The sequence below is a fragment of the Petaurus breviceps genome, unplaced genomic scaffold, assembly GCF_028583685.1.
Source record: "Petaurus breviceps papuanus isolate PSGF00001 unplaced genomic scaffold, PetGlider_PUasm1.0 80, whole genome shotgun sequence".
NCBI lineage: Eukaryota > Metazoa > Chordata > Mammalia > Diprotodontia > Petauridae > Petaurus > Petaurus breviceps.
Genome location: NW_027186540.1, coordinates 13,387,599 through 13,407,674, shown reverse-complemented (window position 1 = coordinate 13,407,674; position 20,076 = coordinate 13,387,599). Strand labels below are relative to the sequence as shown.

The 20,076-nt window shown below is 37.5% G+C and overlaps 1 protein-coding gene and 1 long non-coding RNA gene across 2 annotated transcripts in view; one reads left to right on the top strand and one right to left on the bottom strand.

The window, feature by feature from the left end:
• LOC138176022 (protein piccolo-like) overlaps positions 1-20,076 on the bottom strand; it is a 591,004-nt gene that overhangs the window by 307,396 nt on the left and 263,532 nt on the right. The window contains exons 5-6 of the mRNA XM_069106747.1: positions 2,832-7,929; positions 453-2,461 (exon numbers count right to left, since the gene is read on the bottom strand). Of these exons, the coding sequence (XP_068962848.1) occupies positions 453-2,461; positions 2,832-7,929 (7,107 nt within the window). The remainder of the gene's footprint in view (positions 1-452; positions 2,462-2,831; positions 7,930-20,076) is intronic.
• The window catches only part of LOC138176023 (uncharacterized), a 61,663-nt gene continuing 47,505 nt past the window's right edge, over positions 5,919-20,076 (top strand). The window contains exons 1-2 of the long non-coding RNA XR_011172146.1: positions 5,919-6,051; positions 6,714-6,832. This is a non-coding gene — a long non-coding RNA (uncharacterized lncRNA). The remainder of the gene's footprint in view (positions 6,052-6,713; positions 6,833-20,076) is intronic.

Sequence of the window (20,076 nt, the reverse complement as noted above, 5' to 3'; positions counted from 1 at the left end):
TTGTTTTGTGAAAATATTTCTCCTGACTTTTGGGAGTACAATTTTATGGTAATTATACCTAAGCACATAAACACAGTTCAACACACTCTACTCTAGGCACTAGAGAGAGAAATACATGTTAAAATCACATAAAATTCACAAAGCAGTGTCTATTACATCATTAACTCTTAAAATGGCAAACTAGTTTCTCGTATAACCCCACAATATCACATACACTAATCACAGTATTTAATGAGATGATATTATTTATTCACTGCTATATTTCCCCCAAATTGTGCTGAAACAATCTTATGTGAGCTTTAGGTTTAGCCTGCTCACATAGTCTCTCTCTCGCTCTCTCAATCTCTCTTTCTCTCTCTCACATTCTGTTTCTCACACACAAATTTATATATATCCTTGATACTAAAACTACTGAAATTACCTTTTAAGTTAAAAAAAAGAGTAATGCTTACCAAGTAGCCCTCTGTGTACTGAAAATGCACTCTGGAACTCTCTTCTGCTGTTGGACTCAAAGGCTTTGGGTCAGACATTGACCTCTGCATCATTTTTGCAGATTTTGGGCTTGGTGGTGGAATCTTTGCCATGTCTGGGTGCAATATTTTCTGAGGGCTGATGTCATCAGTGATGGGTTTTTCATAAGGTACAAAGGCTGATTCTAAGGCTTTGCCTGGTGAAATTGGAGAAATGGGTGAATAGAGGACTTTTGGAGATTTTGGTGGGGATGGTACTAGCTGCAGTGTGGAATCTGCCCGAAGATGAGACGAATAACCAATTTCTAAAGGTGTTGGACGTTTCTTGTCTTTGGGTGAAGATGTGGCACTCAAATACTGAGGACTCTGTGCATCTGGGTCTGTCTCTGTTTGACATCCTAAACTTCCACCTTTGTATGTCTTTTCAGGAGCTGAAATGTGTTTGATTATTTCAACTTTTGCATCCACTCGAGCACGTACGGAAGGTGTTCTTATGGTCCCAACAGGTTCAGTCTGCACTGATATTTCTGCCACTGTTTGAACTGCTATGCTAGATACCTTGGAAAGGGGCTTGGTCTTGTCCATTTCAGGGGCACTATCACTATATTTCCCAGGACGTGCTTTTCTCCGTGACCTGCTGGGCATATCCCACTCATCTTGATCTTCATCATCAGTCTGGACACTCGTGTCCACACTCTTTTTACTTCTCCTCCTCCTGTTGGAATAACTTCTGTCTGCTCCATCTTCATCATCAGTTTGGACTCCACTGTCTACTATCTTTTTGAAAGACCGGGGATCCTCACCCACAGCTTCCTCAAGCTCATCGTACTGGCCGCGAAGCTTGGCTCCCGATGGCCTCTTTTTAAGCTGCTTTTCATCCTTCACGACAACATCATTTAGAGGCATCTCAGAAACAGTAGTCAGTATACCAGGTGGAGCAATATATTGAGTGACGCCATCTGACTGAACCGTGTACCAGCCTTGGCTCTGGGGGATTTCAATGGCCACTACTGCTGAAGCCGTGGTAGTGACATCTTCAGCGGGCCAAAACTGGTTGCTCTCCACCGCTGGATACTGACCTTCCAGAAGGGCTTGTTCGGTGGTAGTTTGTGGTGAGGCTGTTCCGGAAGGATCGTAGTTATATTGGTAGATCTGGCGGATCTTTTGCTCTTCTAGCTGCTGGTGAAGCTGCTGCTGCAGTTGCTGGATTTGCTCAAGTTGTAGCTGTTGCTGGGCTAGTGTTTCTTGCCTCATCATAAACTGAGCTTGGCGCTCCTCTTCTTGCTGTAAGAGGAGGTGCTGTTTCATAGACTGCAGCTCTTCCAGTTTCTTTTGAACCATAAACTTCTCCTGCTCTCGGAATCTTTGGATTTCCTGTCGTTCCCACTCTAACTCCTCAGCGAAGCGCTGCTGCTTAATTTTCTCCAGCTCTAAGAGCTCCCGCTCCAGATCGAGTTGCTGCTGTTTCTCTTCTTCAGTCCCAGCAAGAGCACTATCATCTCCCAGGACTTCAGGAAATACCTCAGACGCGGTGGTCAAAGTAGGAATAACATCAATGGCCTCAGTCGTGAGACTTTCCGCAGTCAAAGTTTGCAAGCTTGTTTCAATATCTACAGCAGCCACAGAACTGTCCTTATCAGATGCTCCTGTGGTTAGGAAACCATATGATCTAGGTAATGGCTGGGTCTGCTGCAAAGCAGACAAAGATGTTATTGTATCAGTCGTATGAATGCCAGACAAATCCCTCACCGTAGTGCTGAAAATAGAGCCAGGCTGAGTAGTGATAGCAAATGTAGAAGGGATTGGAGTTGCTCCTGAAGAATAGACTACGCCATTGGAGGGTCTCAAAACACCCCCGCCATATGGGGATCCCGGTGGAGGGGTCATTCTTGCTGTAGAATACTGTGGCGCACTAATCCCAGTGCCTGAAATAACTTGCCGAGTCTCAGGATAAGGACCTGTGGTCTTGCTTGAATAATCCATTACCTCACCTGAAATACAGGGCAGAGTTATAGTCCAGTTCCAAGAAAGCATGGTGCTTTGTGCATCTGAAAGCCCTCTCATCTCGATGAACATAATGGAGGGAACTGCATGCAAATCCACAGTTTAGCCTACTTATATGCGAAGAGAAAGCAATGTTGAACATGCAGGCACATGCAGGCAGTTTGGGTAGAACATAAGTAAAACGAGGAAATGAAAAAAAAATGCACGTGTACTCCACAATATTCTGCCATACCATTGAAAAGAAAGGGGATAAAAAACATAATGGGAAAAAAAAAGGATAAAAATTTCATCCTGATATGAGATGAGTGACCCCATAATGATATTTCAATGAAAGATCTGCTGCCTTGTCATACTGACCTGTAGTTATTCTTCCAGAAGTTAGATCTACTGCTGTATCAGCCCCTCCAGTATAATCAAAGGTATTCTTACTTTTATAAAGAAAAACTCCAGTGTCTGCCAAGTTTGTGTCAGACATAGAAGGCTTCATGCCCCCGATGCCTCTATACCCATATGGCCCTGACCGATCATACTGGTAGTGATCATCTCTGTAACCAAAACGATCTTCTGGCAGAGTGGTTGCAGGCTGCTGTTTCGTACAGCTTCTTCCAAATGGTAACTTATAAACAACATCACAGCAAACCGCTCTTCTCCCTGCAGTCAAATCCACTGGTTTCTCATCGTCTTCTATGACAGTAGTTACAACACCAGAAGTAGATTCATCCACTGTGACTACAGTTCGGTGAGACTTTGTAGTGCTGAGATCCACAGCACCACCGTCCTGGGGCCCCTGAGATGCAGAGAGATCAGTCCATCCATTTGTAACACTAGGTGGAGGGGCAGTGATAGGCTTGGTGGCAGGCAGCGTTACTGCATGGGCAGAAGTACCTAGAGATAAATTTATTGGTGCCTCCTCCCTTAGTGTAGGGAAGACCTGGACACTCGTTTTTCTGTAGGTAGGCTCAGCATGCTTTGATGTTGTTAGCTGAAGTGGTGTCATCATAGAATGATCTGCCCCAACCAGGCTTTCTGTGCTCGTGGTATAACTTATGGTAGTTGAACATGTCACAACAGCCATTGCTTCTGTGACCAGGGCTAGTGGAGTCACTACTGATGATGTTGCACTGAGGTTAATAATAGCAGGTTGGATGGTGCTGATTTGTCTTCCATATGCCTCGCCTGCTGTGGTCTGCTTTCTCACATCCACCGGAGAAGCAGACAGATCCATGCAGCTTCCAGTTGCTTCACCATCAACTTTTGGTACCATACGTAGATCAATAACATCCCCAAGGAGCTGAATCTTTCCATTTTCTTTATATCTTGGTTTCTCTAATGCTAAGGGTTCTTGAGGTATGGGCTCTGGAGGAATTGTTATAGATACACTCCTTGAATCAACACTAGGAACTACACTGTCTGCTAAGGAAACCATAGTTTTGGTCACTTCACTTGATAGTAATGGAGTTACTGAGCCTGGGCCTACATGGAATGATGACTGTGTCACAACTGGGGCAGCATAGAGAGTCTGTAAAGCACCTGAGGGATACAGGCTTTGATCTGACATGCCCTGAATCTCCACACCTGTCACAGGAAGAACCGAAGTAAATACAGGCTCGAGAGAAACCAGTTCCTTAGAAGGTGATCCCAAAGGCCAGCTGGTTACTGCCTGACTAGTTAAAGAGTCCGTTGGAGTTCCTGGTTCAGATGGCAATGTTATAACAACATAAGTCTCCATCAATGATTTGGAAAATCTTGGCGAGGACTTGTTAGAATGCGGTGACAAGGGGGACGTAGGAGACGGCAATTTATAATCTGCTGAAGTCACCAAATTCAGTGTCATGCCAGAAGTTAAGGATAAACCTGTTGGTTTGGGATGCATATCCACTGGCATCTGTGTAGTTATTGGGGGCTGAGGAATTGCTGGTTTAGGAGCAATTGGCGGTTTGGTTCCCTCAACAGACCTGTGAGTAAATACAAGTCCTGATGGAATTGAAGATGGCTTAGGTGGAACAGGAGGTGGTGCAGGGGTGTATACTTTTGTTACAGGTGTCACACTGTTCCTTGGAAGAGCAGCAGCCTCCACAGTAGCAACAGTGTCAACTGAAGATACAACAGCAGCTGATGTCACTGGAGGGGCTTTCAATGACTTCTTTTTAGGATAAATAGCAGGCTTAGGTGGAGTTGGTGGGGGGAGTGGAGGAGGTGGTGGAGGTGGAGGAGGTGGTGGAGGTGGAGGAGGTGGAGGAGGTGGTGGAGGAGGAGGAGGGGGAGCAGGTGGGGGTTGGGCAGATGAATCCAAAGAAGAACTTCTCCAAAGAAGAGGTGCTCTGGGTGTCACAGCAGGAATTGAAGAAGGCATAGATGGCAATCGGGATACAGTATCTGTCACTTCTCTAGATACAGAAGAAACAGTTGACATTTGATCACTAACTGGAACTGCAATGGTACTTGGAGGTGGTTGAGCAGGCACAGAATCTACAGAGCTAATTCTACGTAGCGAAGGTACAGGTGCCTTGATTTTATCTTTGTAAGTTTCCAACATGACACCATTTCCATTTTTACTCTTAATTTTCCTTACTGCATCTTCTTTTTCAGATACAGATGAATCAATAGAAAAAGATTTAGAAATAGACGGCTTTGGTTTGGCTTCTTCAGGTACTGTGACAGAAAGTGAAACATCAGGAAGAGAAACTGTGACATGATCAACAATTGTTTTAGGAGGGGGCTGGCCAGGTTGATCTAAAGATACATCTATTCCTGAATAGACTGTTGTGACTACTGGAAAGGGAGGTAATGATGGGATCTTTTCAGAATCCTGAAATTTAGCTAGTTGGTCCACAGTATCTGTAAAAACTGCAGTTGTGGCTTCTGGTGCAGTAACAGGTGAGGAACTATCTGTTGTACAAACTGATGAAATGGATGATGTAAGAGAAGGCGTGTCGGATGGTAGCACAGATGTTGCACTTTCTGAGGGCTCAGAGTATGCTAAAATCGATGATTCATGGGCAATTATCTCTTGAATTTCTCTGGAATAATCGGTTATATATTCATCCTCTATTTCCTCTGGCGAAAAGTGCTGTGTTATTTTCACATCTGGGATGGAAAGTGTTGCACTACTAGTTGAGTCTGTAAGTGAGGCTCCTGAGAGAATACTAGATGTCAGTGAGGTATCTGGCATTCTGTCAAAGTCTATTGTTGGCTCTGTTACATCATGCTCAGTGGCTGGTTGAGTTGGACTAGACCCTGGGGTTAGTTGCATTTGTTGCCTCTTCATGAGTTCCTCATAGGCTGCATCTGCATCTAATAACTGTTTTTCTTCACTTGTTGATGTTACCATAGTACCTAGATCCACAATTTCATGACTCTCAGGGATTATATATGAGCTTGAAACAATATCTTCTTGAGGCACCATAGAGTGTAAACTCTCTAGTTCATAAAATTCTTTCTGCAGATCGGAGATTTTCTGCATAGGATCTTCATAGATTTCCTCTGGAAGTCTCATTTTTCTCTCTCTCACTACTGGCTGAATGAATTCACTGCCTTCTTCTTGTCTTGTTATTAGACTGCCATCAACAGCAACACTGTATGTATCTTCTACCAGAGATTCATAAATATAATCCTCTATTAGCATTCCACCATACAATGGCTCCTTCTCAAACACTTCATCCTTCTCTGTTGGAGTGGGAAATGCTTTTGATTTGTGGGATTTATGCATCATTTCTTCATACATTTCCTCAGCACTTTTTAATACCTTTTGACCACCTTCTTTTTGAATTGCTATAGATTGTTCATCTGTTGGAGAATATAAAGAAACAGCTGTGGGCAATTTATAAACTTTTTGCACTTCTATTATTTTTTCTGGGCTGATTTCAAATCCTTCTGGGTCTGATTCTATGCTTGGTGAATACTCAGAGCAAGAGGATCGATGCAACTCCTCCATCTCTGCAGCCTGACGTAATTCTTCTGTGGGAGATGCATCTTCAATAGGAGAGAGATTACTGGGTGGTGTCTTTGGCCTTTCTCTTCTTCTCTGAGCCCGAAGTTCTTCTTTGTCTTTCTTTGATTTTTTACTGGAACTCTTTCTTTGCTGCTGTTCTAATTCACGTTGTTTTTCTTGCTCCTTTAATAATTCTTCTTCTTCCCTCATTTCCTCTTCTTCCGAAGAATCTTCAATAGTGGGAAGAAGAGGACCATGTGACCTGTGTCTAGATTTACGCTGTTTGCTCTCTCCCTTTTTGTGGCTAGGACTACTGTCACTATCCTCATCAAGAGAAGAGACTGATGTGGGCGATGTGCCAGGTGTGAAACTGGAGGCATGAAGACTAGAAGATCCTTCTCCTCGTGACCTATCTTCTGGTGAATCGGTAAGACTTTCCATTTCAAGTTCTGGTTCTTCATCAAAATATAAACTTGCTTTCTTTTGCACAGAGTCTTCAGAGAATTTATCAGTCACTGTGCTATTTAATTCAATGGTTTTGAACCTTCTCAGACCTCCTCCACCAGTAACAGTGAGTTCTTCACTCTCCTGACTTTTGGTTTCTCTATATTTTAGTTCTGGGCTGTCATCGAATGTCTCATCATCTTCATCATGCCAGGAATGGCGTCTCCCTGCATCATCATCAAAGCTCGTACTACTTTTTCTAGTGAGTCGCCTATGCTTCCCACTTATCCCTTTCCCCTTTCCTTTTGTTTCTTCCTTCTTCTGACTCTCACTAATACTGATTTCTTTGAGCTGTTTCCTGATGAAATCATCATCATCTGAACCAGAGGCATCTTCATCAGCACTCATCTCTATGATCTGTTTGCGAATGAAGTCTTCATCATCACCCGATCCTTGACTGTCTTCCTGCTTATACTCATCACTGCTTGATGAACCAACACTAGTTCTTCTTTTCCTTCTTGAGACAGGGGAGTTTTCACTTTCACTGCTGTCTTCTAGTGAATCATAACGCTGCCTTCTAGCTGTCACATCATCTACAAAGTCAGTTTTTTCTCTAAGGCCCTTTGCAGAAGGAATATTTTCTTTATCATCTCTTATAAGGATATCTTTCTTTTCTTCTTGGACTTCCTTGATCTCTTCTTCTTCTGAACTATATGATTCCAATGTGACAGGAAAATCCTTGGTTTTTTGTTGATCTCTGGGCTGCTCAGGAAGACCACCATATAATTCTTTTTTCTTTTCTGATTTTTCTTCAACAAGTGAATTTGCTTGAGCTTCCAAAATGGACAGAACAGTACTTTCTAACTTTGCTAGATCAGAAGGACTTGTAGGACTACTTTCTTGAGAATGAGACTCTTTTTTGAGTTTCTGTGGCAAATCCTTTTCATCACCTGGGATAAGACTTGGAATTTCACCAAGGGAACCTGATATTCCATCAGAAGAATATCCTGTGTCACTCAAACCTTGAGGGCTTTTCTGTTGCTGAGAACTTGATGTATCTGATTTGTCATCTTCCTTTTCCTGGGGAAAAAACATATATAAAATTTAATAATATTGAATTACTATATTTATTATCTCATGACTTACAACTAACTTATCTGAGAAATAATTAGGAATCCTCATGAAAATTACAATTAAATTATCAGAGTGAAAAAAAATTGACTATACAAAAAAATTGGAAAACCATAATAAATGATTACAAAACACACTTCAAAAATGCTACTGAAAGAAAAGTTTTCTGTTTACAAAAAACCTTTATATTTTCACTAAATGTATCATTTGAGGATAGTTTTTTTTTCCCACTGGAGAGTAATTTCTTATTAAAAATAATTTATAAGTCAACTATATTTATACCATTTTACTATATTATATAATATATGATTGTATCTAAATTTTAGCTAAAATAACTTTCATTTCAAAGATTAAGAAGCAAAGGCATGGAGAGGGGAATTGTCCAGTAGACAGCAGAGATGAGAGCCAGGGTTTTGAATGTAGTACTCCCCCTCCAAATTCAGTGTTTTTTTGTGAGTGTGTGTTAGGATACTGCTTCTTTGCATATATATATATATATATATATATATATATATATATATACTGTATGTATATGTACTATTTATGTTCAGAATATTTAATTAACAGCATATTTCAAGTAATGAATGAATATATTCTCAACTAGAAGTGTTCCATGGTTCTGCAGCACATCTTAAGAGTGAGAAAGCCCGAGTTTTGTTGTTGGCTTTATAACTTATTAATTGACTGGGGGTATGGGAGTTGTAGTGGAATGAAATCTCAATATGTTTTAGTAATGAGACATGGCAGGCAAAAAGCTTACCTAATCTTAGGTTGCATAAAGAGACAGCCAAGTTGCCTAAACAGAGGAAACATGAATATTTTTCAGGTTTTGTAAAGGGACTTCTCATTCACAAATAGGCTAAATTATTGACTATCTGAGGTTCCTCAACTGTGAGTTTTCTATGATTCTGAGAATGATGTTGGCAAAGTCACTAAACTTCTTTGTCAATTGGCTATAAAATAAGGATAAATGTACTGCCTTGCTTATCTCAAAGGGTATTAAGAAAATGAGAAATATATATATGGAAAAATGTATTTAAAACTGTAAATTCCTTAGAAATGATGTCATTTTTACTGTGATATATTGGAACGTAACAAAAGTGGAACTAGAAACCCATGTTCCCCAGGACCAAAACTTTGCTTCGAGTTGCCAAGAACCAAAACCAACAACAAACAAAACAACCCAACAGAACTCCAAACAAAAAAAAAAGTCTAACTATTGCTTCATAAATCAGCAATAACTGCATTAATTTTTTGTAAAAAAACATTTCAAAAATGCTTTTGATACTAAAATTTTTATTACTAAAAATCTACTACTTGCACATTTTGATGATAGCTTTCCCAAGAGTTGATTAAAAAAAAGTTATAATGATGTTGCCTAAAAACTAAGTGACATAAAGCCTTTTATTTTTATGGAGAAAAAAAATATGGAATCTTTATGAAAAAATACACTTGTATTTTAAATGATTAAAACTAATGATATAAAAGATTTCTGAGATAACAGTTCTATATCCTATCTCTATATTATATAACTACATGTTTAGTAATATTATTTCATGCTTTTATTAGAAAGCAATTTATACTTTTTCACATGTACCCTTATCATGTTTGCATAAGCCATCCTTTTTCTAAATTCTTTATCTTTTCTATTCTCCCTCACTTTCCTTTTTAATATCATATCATTACACCCCCAACATAAGAAAGACAATTAAATTATGTTTTTCCTAAGGGAATGTCAAGAAAATATTATTCTATGTTTTAAAATACTGATGTTCTAGTATAATTTGTAATTTATATATGTACATATATATAATATGTAAAGGTACAGTTATCTTCATTTATTTAACATTATGTATGTGCGGTTGTATACATATATACATACACTCACAAATAGATAAATGATAGGGAATGGAACTCTGTTTTCAATTGTATAGAGAATCCTATGATGAAAAAATATTCCTTTTACAAATGTAGCTTGGTATTTTCTGTGTGATTAATAGTTTTAGAGAATTATCTAAAACCTTAAAGAGTCTAAGTGACTTCTGGTATCCCAGAGTCAGTATGTATCAGATGTAGGACTTCAACCCATGTATTGTTGACTCTTCAAAACCAGGACTTTATGTATTGTATGCTACCTACCAACATATCTATCAATCACATAAATACCATAAATACACATTCATGCACAAAACACATGTACACACATACATATGTATGTGTGCTATATATACATATGTATGTATACATACCTATGTGTAGAAATATCAACATGTACTGAGATATAATGCTAAATATGGAAAATGTGTTTTAAAAAAGCTTATCAAATATTGGATTGTGAATATGTGAAGGATCTGCGATCTTGCCAGTGCAGGGAGCTCACAGTTACAGTAACTACTTTCATTGACTAAAATACTAACCTGCCTGTGACTTCCCAGATGAACCCTAGGAAGCTATTTCATGCATGCAGAAATGAAAAAGCCTCGGATTGTGTCATATGGTATCAGAGGTCAAACTATTCCAGATCTTCCTGAAACCAGGCCTAGAACTCTTTCCACTATTCCATGTTGCCACTAAGATATGAGCTTTTATAATATGAATTTGTGTTTTATCAATGACGATCTTCAATGATCTTTTTATTTTTTTTAAGCAATCGGGGTTAAGTAACTTGCTCAAGGTTACATGGCCAGTTATTATTTCTGGGTGTGGTGCTGAGTATCTGAGCCTGGATTTGATCCAGGTCATCCCTACCCTGGAGCCGGTGCTCTTACTGAGCCACCTGGCTGCCCCTACTGAGCCACCTGGCTGCCCCTAAGCAATTGGGGTTAAGTAACTTGCTCAACGTTGCACGGCCAGGTGTTTCTGGGTGGGTGCTAAGTGTCTGAGCCCGGGATTCGATCTCCAGGTCTTCTCAACACTGGAGCCGGTGCTCTTACTCGCTGTGCTACCTGGCCACCCTTTTCAATGATCTTTTATAAAAGGTGAGAGTTGGTCACTGGCACATACTTAAACATAATTGAAAAACAATTAGTGGGTCCCTAATCATCTGTAAAATGAGCTGGAGAAGGAAATGCAAACTAGTCAAGTAGATTTGCCAAGAAAACCCCAAATGGTGTCAGAAAGAGTTGGACAAGAATGAAAACATGACTGAACTGACATTTTTTGATATCATTGCAGCAAAAAGCTTATTTCCAAGATGTTTTTGATCCTAAGAATTGCTATTGAATAATATCTAAGGTTAACCTTTTAAACATTTTAAAAGAAGGCTGCATTCAATTAAATGCATATAGTTTGCTTATTGGAAGTATTATGTTACTCTACTCAAATAAAAGCAAACTATTCACTTTCAAGGATATTCTAATTTTAGTTAAAATATAAAAGATTGTTAGCTCCTTTACTTATGATAGGAAAGTACAGATACACCAAACTCAGTGGAATTCGATTCAAGAATTAAAACTTTAATACTCATAAGCAAAAGACTTTGTGCCACATATTTTGGTGGCTAGAAAAATCACACTGACAAACTCTGTATTTCCACATAGTATTCTAGATCAGTGGTATCAGACTCAAAATATATCCCTGTGAATGGAATATTGCTTGGAAAACCACAAATTAGCATTACTGGTGTTACATTGTATTATTTTTTTAAACATTTCCCACTTAACATTTTAAATCTTTTCAGTAGTGGGAAATTTTGTGCTTTGCTTACTTGTTCTGTGAAGGCTACAAATTTGACCTCTCTTCTAGATCATTTACTATCATTACTCTTAGGCTCTTCCCTTGATTCCACTAACAAGGTCTACTTCCTTTGAGCCCTCATCATTATCTCTACCAATATGTGCTGCCATTAATATTTAATTATAATGATTCTAATTCCAGACAAGTTCTGAATAGTGTTTATACCAATTGTCACTGTTCCCCAACACTATTGAGGGAACATATTTATAAGGGGAACACTGCCATTTTTGTCCTTGAAAGGGTGTAGGTAAATTAACTGTAGGTAATTAACAGGGAGAGTAAAAGAAGGATTGGCCCTGGAGTGAGAGGAGCCAGGTGCCATCTTGGCAAAGTTCTTTAACTTTCTGGTCCTCAATTTTGCTCATTTATCAAATAAGGCATTGGATAAAACAGTCTCTGAGTTCCCTCCTGCTTTTGGATCCAGAATCCTCTAATACTCATAAACATGGCTCAAACCACATCTTCTATTTAACTTAACTAACTTGCCCAAGCAAGACAGAAAATGGGGTGAAAAAGACATAAAACACAGGTATGTTGATTCCTCTATTATTTAGAGGCAAATTTACCACTTAAAATTTCTATGTCACATTATACAAGGAAAGAAGGATGTGGTCCCTCACCCAGGCAATTTAAAAACCAACAAGGAGACCTAGATCCTCTTTTCATTACAATGTACCCAATTTAGGAATCATTTAGTAAATACCTACTATGTGTATGGGCAGTTAGGTGATATAGTGGATAGAGAACTGGGCTTGGAATCAGGATGACTCATTTTCATGAGTACAAATATGACTTCGGATATGTACTAGCTTGTGTGACCCTGGGCAAGTCACTCAACCCTATTTGACTCAATTCCTCATCTGTAAAATAGGTTGGGGAAGGAAATGGCAAACCACTCCATTATCTTTGCCAAGGAAACACTAAAAGGGGTCACAAAGAGTCAGACATGACTGAAACAACTTGACAACAACAACACAACAAAACTATGTGCAAGAATTATCTTAAAGGTTTAAAGGAATATAAAGATATATAAAGCATGGTCCATTCCTTGAGGAATCTTATAATCCTTAGTGCATATGCATCAATAACTAGTTTGCAGAATAAAGCATCATAAAAACAGGAGAGACTGTAAATACTATGTGTGGTTCAAGGGAAGAAAAAACCATTTCAAGGAAAGCTCATTTTAGGAAGGGAAGAGAAATTTTTCAATGTCTCATCAGAGGACATGTTCCTAAGTATTTCTGCTCCTAGCAGAAAGAGGGAATTTTTGAGAAATCTCAAGAAAGATGAACATCGAGGAAAGGATGAAAATTACTCTTGAAATCTATATTTAAAAAATCTTTTGTACTTCATTTATTTATGCAATCCATGTCCCTATTTTAATGAATAATCAAGACTTAGCTGCATTTCAGTATCATAGACTTTGCACGTAACAGCATTTCAAATGAGATAGGAATCTTGCATAAAAATAAAATTATTAGTAGTTAGCATTTATGCGATGACTTTATGATTTGTTACTCTTGATGGAGGTGGCAAGTGGGAACACGTGTGGTTAAAGCATTTAATGTTTTCTTGCTTGTAATATTATTGTATGGTCTTTTGAGAAACACATTTTTACTCTGGTTTTGAAAGCACATTACCATTAAAATCTATTACACAAAAACTTGTATTTTTAAAATGCATTGCATTGTTCCCATGTTGAGAATTATGACCACTTGGGTTTTTCTGCTATGGCAAGATGAAACAATTATTCAGAGTTACCAGAGTCTAAGCTTCATTTTCACTTGCTACTGAGGAGTAGAGAAAAAGGGAATTAGATTGCATTTTTATCTCAGTTTTACACTTTCACATTCTACACAGCATATGCAGTTATACAAGAATGGTAAAAACTGCAGCAAGAAAGTATTAAATAAATCAAGGAAGTAAGGTCTTTTTTTCCTTACACTACCACACCCTGGTAACAGAGAGTAGGTTATAAAATTTTGCACTTGCAAGAATAACTATTTATTTTTCTATGATTTTGCCTTCTTACAGACTTTCTTCTATCACTGATTTGGAGGGAAAAAAATAAGGTCAAATGTAAGACCTAGCCTTCAGGTGCTGTTTTTACATAGCACTACCTTTACCCTTCCAGAATCCTTTCTTGATACATTCAGATACAAAATAGTAGGTAGAATTTCTTGCTCCTGTGTTGGCACCAAGCGTGGATATGATTGAAGAATTCATTTTTTTTCCTCTGCTTACCATGTCTCACCAGTAAATAGGGGTACTTATTCCCAGATACTCTGGTACATAGCTGTAGAGGACTGGTTTTGGTGACTCAAAATGACCAAAAATTTTTGCCCCCTTTAATTCTCAATCAGTGAGATAGTTGGAACCATATTCACATTTTCCTATCTGGTCAGTACATGTTAGAAGTATACATTTAAAGAAGTTAAGAGTTTGAATGATGGCATAAAAGTTACATGTAGGCAAAAAATACAATATCCTGTTGATACAGAATCAAACATAAACCAAAATTTGTTTTCAATCTGTATTAATAGAAAATATAGAATCCTGACTAGATTTTAACTCTGAAAAATGTTAAACAAAATCTGATATTATATAATGAATGTAGCTATTGATACCAAAAAGGAATTCTTAACTCTATAAGGTATAATAACAACTTCCTAAACAAATATTTATTGAAAATACCTATACCCATTGACTCAGCAATACCATTACTTGGTCAAGCAACTCTCTCTGTATTAGCAGAGAACTGGAAATCTCAGGGATGCTCAACAATTCAGGAATGGTTGAACAAGCTGTGGTATATGTTTGTGATGGAATACGACTGTACTATAAGAAATGATGAACTTAATTTTAAAAAAGACATGGAAAGGCTTGTATAAATAGTGGAGGGTGAAATGAGCAGAGCCAAGAAAACATTGCATAAAGTAACAGCAATATTAAGAATGACTTTGAGTTGATAAATTGTTTTGTTTATCATAAATACACAAATTAACTATACAGGACATATGAATAAAGATGCTATCTGAATTGAAAGAAAGAACTGATAAATAGAAGTAGGTATAGAAAAATGTATATAAACACACATATGTGTGTGTAGGTATATGTACACACACATATATATACATTTGTGTCTAATGGTAGTCATCTCCAGGATGGAGGGAGGGAAAAATTTACGTGATCATTTTGTTGTATATTTGAAAGGAATAGCAAGTTGTGCATAGCAGATTTGCAATTTCATGTACGATCATCTTTTTTATTGTACTACATGATGGAAATGCTTGGTTTATGCCATAATTTAAAAAGAAAATAAACAAGGAACACAAAAGTGATATGGACATTGTACAGTAGAACTAACCAGAGATACAATACATAAACATAAATAATTACAATGAAAGATAGAATGTGAGAAGCAACACAATAAATGTTGTAAAATGCTATTGGCTTAGACAAGGGAGAAATAATTTCTAGCTACATGGAGGATGTAGAAATCTATCTGGGCTCTGAAGTATGAATAGGATTTTGACAAGTGGAAATAGAAAGGATATTTTGTTTAGAGGGAATGAGGTGAGGATAGGGAGAGGGACAAAGACTGGACCTTTGATTTCATGTATAGAGGGATATTCTGGATAATGAAACTGAAGTATTGACTAGATCACTAGGTTTAGAGTCAGGACAATCTGGGGTCAAATTCTGACTCAGGCACTGCTGGCTGTGCAACCCTTGGCAAGTTTTTTTTTTAACTGCTCTATGCCTTAGTTTCCTTACTCATAAAATTTAGGAGTTCATTCAGATGGCCTTTAAAGTCCTTTCTAGATCTAAATTTATGGTTCTAGTATTTCTCTGCCAAAGCAGGTTGGCACATTCTCTGTAACTTTTAGCCTTAAGAGAGCTGCTTAGAGCAGCAGAGAGAGGTTAAGTCATTTGCCCAGTATCACAAAGCCAGTATGTGTCACAGATGGAACTTGAACCCCAATAGTCCTGGCTCTGAGGGTAGCTCTCTACCTTCTACATTATGCTGCTTCTGACTTTATAGTTCAGGTACTGAGGCACAGAAAGGTAAATCAACTTGCTAGTTTTCAGGGATCCATGTATCCCTTTTTCTGGGGTGAGACACTGCCCATGGAAGCACAACACTCTTACCCCAAAGATGGTCTCCCTATGCTCAAACTCTCCCCAGAAAAAAAAATCTAACATGAGGCTTCCATCTCTCATTGCAAGTATACAGCTCTTCCACCATAGCAGTGATGGTGTGAATATTTCTCCCCAAGTAGGGTGAGATTCCAGTACCCCAGACTCAGTTCTTCCCCTTTTCTACCTCTCTCATTCTCTTGCTCTGTCACTACCACCATCCTCTCTTCCTTAGACTTATACGAAACACCATCTTTTCATTTTCTACTCATGGCCTTGGTAGGAGTGAAGACCTCAATCCATTCTGTCCTCCTTCATCCGTTATGCTCTCTCAGGGAACTTATCACTACTTAACTCCATTCTACAACAGGAACTTTTTCCCATGATGCTTAAGCTCAGCTCTCCCAAACCTATGCTTATTCATTAGGTTCTGTTTAACTCTTCACCTTTTAAAAAATACCTTGACTAACATTCTTTTGTGTTTCTATTTGTTGTGTTAACAAACTGAATATTCTGTTTGTGTCTAATTTTTTGCTTTTTTTTCATGAATGTTTTAAATGTCTTTCTTTTGCCCAATGTCCATCCTTTTTTATTTTTAATTACTGATTATGTTCAGGTTTACAGGGTATCTCATTTTGGGTTGTACCTTTAACTCTACTGCCTATAATAATATACTATTCCACCACTTCAATTTTTCATGGCTATAGACTAATTCTATGTTATTAATTTTTTTCCTTCCTTCATACTTGAAGGTCTTTATCCTGGATGCTTATAAAATCTGATATTTTTTATTGAAATTTTTAAATGTAGGTGGCTAGCTGATTCCTCTAGATGAAGTTTTCGTGTCTATCATCAGAACAATGCATAGTTTTCTTATAATGTGTTTGATCCTTATGGTATCAAAATGTCTTTCTTTAAAGTCATGTTTGTTTGTGAGAACTATAATCAAGTTATCTTTGTTCATCTATCTTCATAGTCAGATGCAATGGCTTCTCTACAATACATATGTTCTCTAAAGGTCACTGAATTTTGTTTCTATTATGAAAAATTTTCTTTTATTTCTATATTTTTGTATTCCAAATTTGTGTTTGGAAAGATTCTTCATTATAGATTCTTTCTTTTTTATATTTGCTGATAGTTTGCTTTTTAATTGCACAAAGGGCTCTAATTTCTGACAATTTCTTTCACATTTTATCATTTCTCTTTTGAAGCACTCCAGTATTTTGTATTGTGTCATTCCCTCAGGTTATTATAGAGGAGTCTCTCTTTTGTTGGCCATTTTATTTTCCTTTGTATTATAATATTTGTTAAGAGTTTTGTATTCTTGTTAAGATTTTATTCAATATTTCTTTGAGTTTTAGGAAACTGTTGATTTATGTTTGTGAGTTGGGCTTTTACTGACAATATATATGGATTGAAATACTATCTATTTTTATATCATTTCAATCCTTTATGTGTTATCCTATCTTACTTTCTGGTCCTTCCCATTTTGATTGTGGATATATGTCCAAGGCTAGGCTGTGAAATTGCCTTTGAGCCCTTGTGACGATTCACAATGTCTATCCACAGTGAGTTTAACTGTCTACTTTTCTTCAATTCTGGAGCTACCTCCAGAATGCAACCCCACCAGATTCCTCTACTCTCTTCTCCTTCATTTTAAATGAGTGAATAACGTAACTGCACTATCTAGTTATAGCTCTGCTTGGTCTGAATTTCATGGATGTGTCTATCCATTCCCTTTCTTTTCCCATTAAGGCTTCCTTGTGTGTACTATCTTTCCTCATTAGATTCTAAACTCCATGATGGCAAGGACTATCTGTCTTACTGGGTTTTTTTTATTTGTAACCCCAGGGCTTATCATAGTGTCTGACAAAGAAAAAAGCCAGACGCTTAAGAAATGTCTGTGGAATTGAATTGCACTGAAATTGAATCTGCTCCTTCTTAAAGGGCAAAGGGAAAGCAAAAGTTTTTCAGCAATGTGTCCCTAACCTACATCAGCCCTGGTAACAGCCTGTGAATTTACTTCTACTCTCCTGATGCCACAAGCAAAAGAGGGTGGTAGCAGAAGAATATGGAATAAGAACTCTAAATATTACAGTTCTCTGGTGTTAATCAATGAGTATTTTGTTTAACTGGATTCTCTCTCTGCTTTCCTATGGATTCAACATCCTCCATGTCCATCATTTATACAACTAAACTTACTAAATTTCCTTCTAAATCTGTTTTTCCTTGTGCATACAAAATTTCTGTCTGTACTAGTCATTAATTTGATCTCACAGAGTCGTCATATATACAAAATACTTGAAAAAACCTTAAAGCACTGCATAAATGTTAAATGTTACCATTTATTATCATTATTACTCAAAGTTAATGTTTCCTCTTTATTTCTCTCACCTTTTTATCCCAACCGCTTACCAAGTTTTGTTGATGCTATATCTAATTCAATTTGATCCAAAAAGCATTTATTGGGTACCTACCATAAGCAAGGTACTATATTAGGCCTTGAGAGGAAGAAATTAAAATGATAATCAGTTTCTACCCTTAAAAAAACTCACTTTCTAATGGGAATGATAATAGCTAACATTTATAAAGTGGCAGGTGTTGAAGGTGGAAAGAATGCTGGGCGTGGAGGCAGGGGGGAATTTGAGTTCATATAAGGCTTCAAACACTAGCTATGTGACCCTGAGCAAGTCACTTAACCCTGTTTGCCTTAGTTTCCTTATCTGTAAAATGAGCTTGAGAAGGAAATGACAAACCACTCCAGTGTCTCTGCCAGGAAAGCCCTAAATGGGGTCATGAAGAATCAGACACTACTGCATAACCACAAATATAGCACATTGAAATTTGTAATTAATATAGATAGATAGGTAGATAGATAACAATGATAGGAACTAACATTTACATAACATTTAAAGGTTTGTAGAACACATTCAAATTATTAGCTTTTATGATTCTCATAACAGCCTTATGAGATAGCAGTTTTTATCACCATTGAGGAAACAGGCTGAGAGGTAAAGTGAATATGACTTGCCTATGACTGCACAGATAAGTGTCTGAGGCCGGATTTGAACTCAAGGCTTAGTAAGCCCAAGGCCACCACTCTATCTATCTATGTATGTATGTATCTATCTACCTACCTACCTACCTACCTATCTCATCTGAGTCTCACCAAAAGTCTACAAAGTAGGTGTTTAAAAATATTTTTCTCCTTTTACAGCTCACAGTCACAATTAGTAAGCATGAAAGCTGAGTTTGAACTCAGTTCTTCGTTATACCAAGTCCAACATTACAGAGAAACCATATTACTTTTTACCTAGGAAATATCCCTTCTATCTGTCCCTGTTTTTAGTCTCTACTGCCCTCCCCTTAAAAAGATATAAATTATCAATTGCATAGAAAACGACAAATAGTTTCCCAAGAGATCATCTTACTTAATTCTCTTTCTCTGACCACCTACTCCTCTCCCCCAAAAGCCTTTCTTCCTATCTTACCAGAATAATCTTCCTTGCACAAAAACATGATCATGCTACTTCTGCGTTTAAAAAAAAAATCCTGTGTACTCCCTATTGCATTCAACTTTCAGGTATATATCCAATTCATAAAGGTTTGCACAGTTAACTTCACTTAAAAAGAATATGCATTTTACTCAAAAATATCCTTCTTCTCCAAAAAGTGATTGTGGATGAGCAGCAGATGTGATGAAATGTAAATGTAGATCTTATCTAAAATTTGTAAAGGAAGGCAATCAGAAGAGGAGTATTGGGCTGGGTTGCATTTGAGCAATAGTGAGATGCTAAATTGTTTGCTATTGTAAAATCTCACTGCTTAAACAATGATACTTTCCCATTAATGATAAGTTACATTTATATAGCACTCTAAGGTTTTAAAAGATTTTTATATACATCATTTGATCTTCAGAACAACCCTGTGAAGTGCTATTATTAGCCCCACTTAACAGATAAAGAAACTGAGGCTTTGAGCATTAAGTGTCTTGCCCATAATCACGAAGCTAATAAATATCTGAAAGAGAAACTTAAATTCAGATCTTCCAGACTTTTGTTCTAGAACTTCATCCACTAAGCAGAATGCCTAGAACATATTTGTATAATTAGTGTGATATGGTAGCAAAAAAAAAAACCTAAGACAATACAAAATTCCATGAAAAAAGGCATATTTTTCAGGCAGATAATAGTCTTACTCTACTCTCTACTTTGACAAAAT